The sequence below is a fragment of the Fringilla coelebs genome (assembly GCF_963513975.1).
Source record: "Fringilla coelebs genome assembly, chromosome: 2".
NCBI lineage: Eukaryota > Metazoa > Chordata > Aves > Passeriformes > Fringillidae > Fringilla > Fringilla coelebs.
Genome location: NC_140029.1, coordinates 11,705,501 through 11,714,689, shown reverse-complemented (window position 1 = coordinate 11,714,689; position 9,189 = coordinate 11,705,501). Strand labels below are relative to the sequence as shown.

Below are 9,189 nucleotides of genomic sequence, written 5' to 3'. Positions count from 1 at the left end.
AAAGAGGAAATCAGAGAAATAATTAGGCTATTTAATTGCTATTTATTTGCAACAAAATAATATCAAAAATGTCATTTTTATTTTATCTGACCTTTTTCATGGCTTTTGAGGAGAGGTCAATGAGGGCACAGTGACAATAATGGCGAACTTGGTCAAGTGCCCCCTCAGCATGCTTTCAGATGACACCAAGCTGAGTGATGCAGGTGACAAACCTGAAGGACAGGAGAGCACCCAGACCTGGACAAGCTTGAGAAGTGGGACCATGGGAATCTCATGCAGTTTAACAAGACCAAGGGCAATCCCAGGCAGCAGCACAGGCTGGGGGAAGAACTCACTGAGAGCAGCACTGCAGGAGAGGACTTGGGAGAGCTGCTGGATCAGAGGCTGGCCTTGAGCCAGCCATGGGCACTTGTAGCCCAGAAAGCAAACGGTGTCCGGGGCTGTATCAAAGAGGAGTGGCCAGCAGGTCCAGGGAACTGATTGCCTCCCTCTACTCTGCTTTCCTAAAACCCACCTGGAAAGATAACCACTACCAGAAGTTAATCCCAATGTCTTGAACACAGTATTTAACGTAAATAACTGCACCAAGGTACCAAGACATCTTTCTCTTGATGTTCTTCACTATCATCTTACTCTTCTCACACCTGAATACTGAAGATGATCAATAAAAATAGCAACTGGCTACAGTTCTTCACAAATTCTGTCACTAAACTCTTCAATCTGCAGTTTTAAAAGGAGAAGTTCAGATTGGCTGCCCCAAAATCCGAGACAGAGAAGTAATTCTCTGAGAAGTGACCGGGACCATGAGAGGAGCTCATGCTTGAGAGTGCTGGGATTTCTGAATCCTAATGGCACAGCACAAGTGTTGACCTCTTCCCATAAGAAAGGGGCATGACAGGTATATCACACACATCTAGGTCATACACTTGTGTGTGCCTGCCACAGGGCAGTGACCCACAGGAGCCTGGAGAGGCCTTTGCCTGCAGCTGACAGGTGGAAAAATGTGATAGCTGAAAAAGAATATGACCTTATAATGATCTGAGCTTCTGCAGAAGCTAGAAAAACCCAGACAAGACAAGATTAGTGTCTGGGACACAGTAAGTTATTCCTCTGCATGTGGAAGAGGTCCCTCATTTGTCACGGCAGAGAATTTCTTTCAAAACAGTTTCCTTTTTAGAACAAATTTGATGCCAGTAGAATTTGTGAGCTGGAAAAAAAGAGCAAAGTGGTTATCTTTCGCTTCCAGTTTTAAGGAACAGCTTTGAAAACTACTGGCAAACATTTACACACTCTGCATTCATTGCTGCAATAAACCCGCTTTCGTTTTTAAAGCCAAGCACTGCCACGTGGGAATTCCACACACTTGGTGTTTTTTATAGCTCATGGAAACATCTGTATTTCCCTCCTTGGTGCACAGATGATTTGAGTCTCAGCCAGAATACTGAAATAGTGTAGCCATATTTAGTTTAACTCCCTACTATTGCTGTGCTGCCATGGGATGATCCTCACGGTGGATCCTGCCCAGGTGGGAGCACACAAACACAGCCAGCGAGGATGCCTGGCATCAAAAAAGGTAAAAAGATGTCTGGTTTATGAACAATCAGTTTTGAGACAAATGGAGGCTGGAGAAAATATGAAATCAGTTACCTGGAACAGCAACCAAGCTGTGAGGCTTCAGGATCTGTGGTGATGAAAGTCATCCAAGGCTCTCCACCACCACAGATCTCACCGTGAAGCAAAGCAAGGCACATACAGAAACTTAATTAGAGGGAAGGATTCACCAGCTCTCATAAAGCACAAGTTCTTCTCTACAAAGCTTTCTCAGACCCAGCTTACTCCCATCAGCCACCTGCAAAGTGTGTTTGTGTCACTCTCCCCATCCCTGGGGGCTCGGGGATCTGACTGTGGGCAGTCACACAGGGTGCTGCCAAAAGCAACTTCTGTCTTGCAAAATCATTGGATTTAACTGAATGGCTCAAAAGTAGAGTAATAATTTCAGGTGGAATAAAACATAATCCCCCAAACCTGAAATGTGCAAGACTGGTTTGGGATACTTTAGAGCAAACCAGCAGAGAGCCACTGAGAGTTTGGGATGAATATCTGAGCTGTGACTATTCTGTCACTGCAATCAATGCCAGAACTTGACACCAACTGCAGAAGACACTGTTGGGCTGCACCAGTCTGGAATCAGAATACCACATTCAAACCCATGAAAACTTTCCCCACCTAGAAGTTTTTTTCCTGAAGTATTCCATATTTTCCCTAAACTTATTTTTCTGAAATTCCTCAAAAAAAAAAAAAAAGAAAAAAAAAGAAAAAAAAAGAAGCCTTTAGTCAAAAGCAAAGCAGCACCTGCATTGCATATCTTTAATTCCCAGGCTTTGTGGCTTAGTTTCTAAAACGGTAATGGAATCATATTGACTTCATTTTTAAGGTAAACCTGGCGAGAGAGATTTTGTTAACTGGAAGAAGGGACAATGAATCAATGAGTTTGTATCATTAAAATGGAGCTCGCAAAAGCAGCAAGTATATGCAAGGCTCTAAGTCTTGCCTATCTGCAAAATTACCTGCTGAGGTTTTTCTGTTTTGGTTTGGTTTCTTTGAGTTTTTTGTTTGTTTGAGTTTTCTTCGGTTGGTTGGTTTTTGTGTTTGTTTGTTGTTGTTGTTGTTGCTGTTTAATTCAATATATTACTGTTTTCTAGAGAAACAGAATATTTTCTGAAGCAGCGTGGCGCCCCTTAAAAAGGCTTTTGCAGGTCTGGCCTGGCTCTACTGTCCAACTAGAACATGTCATAATCACAGACCCTCCAGCTAAAAATTAACAAAACCCCTTCTTTAACAACTTCACAAGGTTTCCATAAAAATTCAGGTAGCCCACTGAGTAGGTAACACTTTGAGTCCAGCCATTCAGACAAAACCAGGTATCAACCACCTCCTTTGAAAAAGCACATTTACAACCAGAGATGGTGCAATAAAGAATGCACAGCACCTACCCATCACAGCATGGGCTGTCCTCACTAGAAGCAGCAGCACAGCATTCCAGGAACATTTACCAGAACACAGGACAAACTATCTCTCAAAGAGCCACGGATTTAAGACACGGTTCACTGCTGCCAAAACAAAATTATCCTGAGGAATTAATCAACCAGTTTTATGCAATCCAGGCAGATCTGCCTCCTCATGGTCACCTCATGGTGACCACTTGTTAGACTGGTGTCTATTGTGCTAATGACGGTTTCCCATTAGCACAATATACTTTACAGGTATCTCAACTTTTGTATGTTTGCTTTTTTTAATCTGTTTCAACTGCAATGATTTCTAAAGCGAAAAAAATAAAACGCTTAATTAAAATACAAATGTCTCCTGAAACTCTGAAAAAGTCAACTTAGCAAAAGGAATGCAGAATGAAATTCTTACCTGTGTTTCCTGAGCGAAGTGCAGCAGGTTTGTGACCAGAAGGCAGCGGGTCACAGCTCTGGAGCTCCTGAGCTGTGGGCAGCTGATGCCATGGAGAACAGGACCCTACCAAGTGCCTGCACTCACATTTGTGCACTGGCACCTCTCCCCCTCTCCCAGAGCAGTGCCTTTCCAAGGGGTTAAGGCAGCAGAGGGACTCCTGTGCTGCAGGAACTGGGTACTGCAGCCATCACCCAGGGGCTGCAGCAGGCAAAGCTGCTCCTGGTAACAACCTTCTGTCCAAGGCAAGGGAGAAGTGCTGAGGCCAGCCTCACACTCTGAACATGCTATGTCCTGTTTCTACACCAGAAGCTGCACAGAATATCCATCATCTAAATAGGATTCCTACTCATTCACATTCATGGGAACAGGATGTGGACCCCAGTTCAATATTCAGGAAATGCCTAATGATCACCAAAACAAAAACCCCAAAAGCCCTGAAACAAACTTGCTACAGCTACAGGTCCAAGTGGGAGATCAGAAACAATCAGGCTATGAAGGCCTAAAAAGGCTGTATTTTAAAAATGTTTCCTACTACATACGAGAACAAATGCAGGATGTGATGTTTGCTTAGTTTTATTAATTTATTTTTGCAGGAATCTGCAGCTTGGAGTATGCACTTTCTGGAGGTACCATGCATGCATAGCCTCTGAATGCTTTTATACAATTTCATCTCTTAGTAATAAGTTCATTCACAGCATACACAAATCTAGAATGTAGACACCATATATACAGGATTAAACAAGATCGTGTCTTTTTTTAATGAAAAAATTTAACAGGGTTTCACACAGCAGGAAGTATGGATTAGATACACTGGTGCCACCATAAATAAATAAGTTTCAAGAACACAGTTTTTTAAAATTGGTTTCAAAGATACTGGAAATCCAGGATTATAATATTGCATTAACTCCATTGATTTCTGATTATTCCAAGAAAAATATTTGCATTTATGGACATAGACAGCAATGAAAGCCCCAACTGAAGAAATGTGGCAAAACTCAGTCATGTCTGGGTTCATGTTAAGACTGACTTTTTGAAATAAAAAAATGCAGCTGCACACAGAGACAGTACTGACTGTGAGATGTGATATCTGTGCATGTCTTCCTTCTTTGTGGGATCTGGAGTCACTGCAATACAGAGAACATCAATTCTGTGGTACCAAATTAGTTGTTGAATTCTTTATGTCTAACCATCCACTTCTCATCAGGATAGCCATGTTCACATTCTAGGGTACACCACTGGATTTTAAAAGAACTATCATCCTGATGACAAGCTTGTTTTTAACATATTTAATATTCTCACATTCTTTTTTAAAACATTCTTTATTTTGTCCCCATTTCAACTCAAGTATTTCTATTTCAGTTTCAAGGGATTTTACAATCAATATTAAATGTAGAAGTATTTAGAAATTGAAGTGAGAGATGTATAGCTGGGAGAGATAAAAGTAACTGAGAGAAAAGCTGGGTTTAAAAATAAAAACAAACGTGATTCAGTAGCATATCATAATCAGAAAGTACTGAGACCAGCTCTTTTAAGAATTATTACACCTTTTCACCACACCTCCCATTTTTCAAGGGAAACACACACATACCACAGACACACAGATACACAATTCAATCTGATCTAAGACTACATTTTACAAAGTACTTCCTTTCCTTTTCCTTTCCCACCCCCTTCCTCTTCACCCAAACAAGACTAATAATTACATCAAATTAAAAGTAGATCCAAAGTTCAGGATTTCTTTTGGTTTACTATGTTCTGAATAATTTTCCACAAGCCCCACTCTAAATAAACTTTTAAAGAACTACAGTAGTATCCTATAATTAAAGGGAATTCATCTTAATAGCACAGTAAATATAAAATAAGCTTTATAAAATTTCAATGAACAGTAAGATCATTTTGAATAACTGAATGTCCAAGTCAGTTACAAACTCTACCAATCTAGTAGCATGGTTGAGGGAGAGCTCAGTCATTAAGGAAAAAAGAAAATACAAGTAGTGCATTAAATCAACAGCATCAGCATCCCAACATTCTCTCTCTCACTCACACACACACAAGTTTTATACAATACAGTGCATTTTGTTGCCAGCTGACATTAGGGTTTTATGTGCATTCAATAAATATTCCATTAACCAATCTTTTTGGTATAATCTACAATTCAGTTGGGGTTTGAATGGCATCACCTGCTTTCAGAAAGAAAATGGATCTTCCAATATTCAAAATACAATTACATTCTAACAAACTAGAAATATTCAAGCACCATGTCAAGTCTTTACTATTAAAGTTTGAGTATGGGCATTTACAAGTAAAAGAATATAACAGAAGGGTGTGGTGGTTTCTTTGTTTGTTTGTACAAGCAACAAATGAGAGTAATTGAAAAAACAGAGTAAAGTCATTGGTACAAAGGACTCATTTATCAATTTAATGGCGCTCACTCACTCTTCCAATGATTATCTTGCTGTGGTGGCAGCCCTCCTTCTCTTCCTCTGGTGAAGCTGGGACTATGATTGGCAAGTCTCCATGTAAGGTTATTGCAGTTCAGGGCATTTTTGGACTGAATGCATATTTGCACCTCCTCCTTTGAAAGTAGCATCTATTCTGTCTGAAAATGGCACAACTGTGTTTTTGCATGACACCCCTACTCTCATTTGCTGACTGTCACTTCAGTTGCTATCTTTTTTGTAATTCCAGCAAAAACAAATGCTTCTAGAACTTCACCAGAAGTACAAAGGAACAGAAAATTGAAATAATACAATGGCAAAGGCATCAGGATAGAAAAGCCATGAAGTTACTGGTATTGTTTGGAATAATTCGTTATACAGCTGATAACAGCAATGCCTCTGCTCATCTGTTTTCTCTTTCTCAGTTTTGTCAAACTGTCCACTGGCATGCACAAAATTAATACCTGGCTTTTAATTTGAGCTGACAGTAACTGACAGTAACTTTCTTACCCCCTTCCACATGTGATGAGCTCCCCTCACAGCAGTGTAAATCACTGGGAAGGAAGGAAAACTACCTCTGATGCCTTTGACTTAGTTTTGCTCATTAGTGGTGCCCACTGATTGCTGGAGATCTCTTAGCTTATTTTAATTTATCCTGAAGATTTAGTGCAAGAACATATTGAAAAATGCCAGATAAAATATTGGTTCCTCATCTAAGATCAACAGTTTGGTTCTTACTGTTGTCTTTATAAACCACGGGGAAAGAAGACACCAGATTGAGCAATGCAGTCAAGATGAGTTTTTCTCCACCCACCCCTTGCAAATGCTGCTTTATTTTAAATAAAGATTCAGACATATGATTGTTCTACCACAGCTTAGCATGTTATCACACATCGAGTGAACTGTGGTAATTGACAATATGGATGTGGCTGCCATGAGCTAAGAACAGCTTAAAATGAAGTAGTTTCAAAATTTCATGGTAAAGTTAATAGCAAATTTTGCTTTACCAAGTCAATTACCATAATTCAGCTGAAGTGCTTGGCTGCATCTCTGAATTGTGATGAAGTTATACCATAAAAACTCAAATGCACTGTACCAGCCTCTGACCTGTACACAGAACACCCTACTCAGGCACACAGCTGTGTCACAGAATCATTCAGCTGCCCAAACCCAAGGTTGATCTCAAAGTATCGAGTGCTTAATTCCAGCAGCCTGAAGCATTCAGACAGATTGAACATCACCTTTAGAATACAGTGTATCATAGGCAGATAAGTACCAGTAGGATTTTCAATTGCAAGTCTTGTGTTCTTTAACCTATGACAAATATTTCCTGACCAAAATAGAAAGAATGCAGTGTGTAATTCTTCAGGATCTGGCATCTGCTATTTTGTACAGGCTGGTTTATTAATAATGTGCAAATAAACCTTTACTGAAGAACTGATTAATCATTTTTCAGCTAACTTTGATCTGGGGCACAAAGTACCTTCTGTGCTGTAAACACCATGAATTCTTCACAAATTGGAAGCTGAAAAGGCCTAAGGAACTGGGTATAAACTCTTCTCAAACACAACCATGGCTGAGCCCAAGTCTTCCAAATGGAATTTGGAGTAGCCTGTGTTTGGCATACCTCACTGTGCTGCTGCACAGCACAGGCTCAGAAGGTTGTATAGAAAAGCATCCTTTGAGCTTGGAAATACGACGGCCCAATGAAAGCATGCAGCAGGATTTGCATCTGCAGTGTGGTAGAATTCATTCTCGGTTTATTACCAGTGTTGACACAGCCAGGTGGGCACTGTACAAGCAAACGGGATTGTAAAAAATTACCTCTGATTACACTCTCTGTAACACTCACACAGTTCCTCACTTAGTCACCTCAGGTCACTATTTCAAACAGCAATTTTTTGTAGACATAAGTTACCCTGAAAAAAAGCAGCAATTACAAATACCCTTCTCCTTGTTTTTTTATACATTGCAAAATTTATCATTGCATTTACCTGTCTTCTTTTTCAGTAGCTTACAATCTAGAAGCACAGGGAGCCTTTGTTTTCCAGCTAGCTGTGGCCAGGTTAAGTCACCTCTGGCTCTTCAGTTCTTCTGGTTAAGTGTAACACTTCACACCATTACTAAGAGTCCTATAATTTTCTTTAAAAAACCAGTAGTTTTGGGTTGGTTGTTTTTAGAGCCACTAAGCAGTAACTATAACCACAGGAATAAACACCAGTAGTTATTTGCTTTCCTGCATACATTCTTCTCAAAATTAATCCTTTTACATTTTCAGGTTTCATTTTCTGCTTTGCTCACTACAATGGGAAGGAATTTAACCCTTAATTTATTTATTTTCTAGTGCAGCAGAAGCAGAAACATCCTAACACATTACCCCCACCCCTTGCAGTATGAAGATTGTTGACTGGCAAAGGCCGGGCAGGTGGTCTGAAAGGTTCCCCATGTTTCCTTCTCTTACAGCTGTTGGCTTGAGAGCCTGTGTTCAACCCAGTGCAGCCCTCTCCTGAATTTCAGGTGTATCGTGGCATTTCACACTGTTCACAGCGATTTAGTGCTGGGTGGTTTAGAAAGGTGCAGCTACCACAATTCCATGGGGCCCCTTCAAAGTCTTCATCTCTTGGCTGAGTCCGTGGAGTCTGTTTGGAGCTGTTTTGATGCTCTAAAGAAAAGCCAAAAGAAAATATTTTATTTCAGAAGAGAAGGATTAATAGTCAAGATCACATTACTGAAAGGTGACCTAATTAAACAGTCTATCTTAAAATGAACATGGAAACCTCTTCCTAAAGCACTTCTAATTGAATTTGTGAAATCTGAATATTTACAGAAGTATTTCACTTCTGTAAAGAGCCGCTTAACTTTAACACCTTAAAACCAAGAAGAGAACTCATCCCTGTTAGGTCACTGATGCTGCTAAAGGTTTAATAGCTTAAAGCATACAAGTTTGTTACTGGCACTGGAGCACCATCCTGTTAAGGTTTACACAGCAGACTATTTCCAAATATTTAACTACCATAACCCTGCTTCACCTGAAAGGGAAAAACTACTTCTAACTTAGTTGCTTCAAGTAATGTGACAAAACACATGTTAATTCTAGCATTAATTCAGGCTGAAAAAGAATACAATCTAAAAATAAAATGACAGGCCTATTTCAAAACAAGACAATTCCTCCTCATGCCTTTGAAGTAGGGATATATGTACATGAATCAGCATTTAAGTCTGTTTTCACTCATAAAATCAGTACATATGCAAATAACACAACAGGCCTTAACCCACAGAAACACTCAATTTT

General features: G+C 39.9%; 1 protein-coding gene across 2 annotated transcripts in view; it reads right to left on the bottom strand.

The window, feature by feature from the left end:
- Nucleotides 1–4,067: 4,067 nt before the first annotated feature.
- Nucleotides 4,068–9,189, bottom strand: part of TAB3 (TGF-beta activated kinase 1 (MAP3K7) binding protein 3) — a 43,834-nt gene continuing 38,712 nt past the window's right edge. For both annotated transcript variants that reach the window (XM_084201203.1, XM_084201204.1), the window contains one exon: nt 4,068–8,559. In XM_084201203.1, coding sequence (XP_084057329.1) covers nt 8,411–8,559 — 149 coding nt within the window. In that variant the 3' untranslated portion in view covers nt 4,068–8,410. The remainder of the gene's footprint in view (nt 8,560–9,189) is intronic.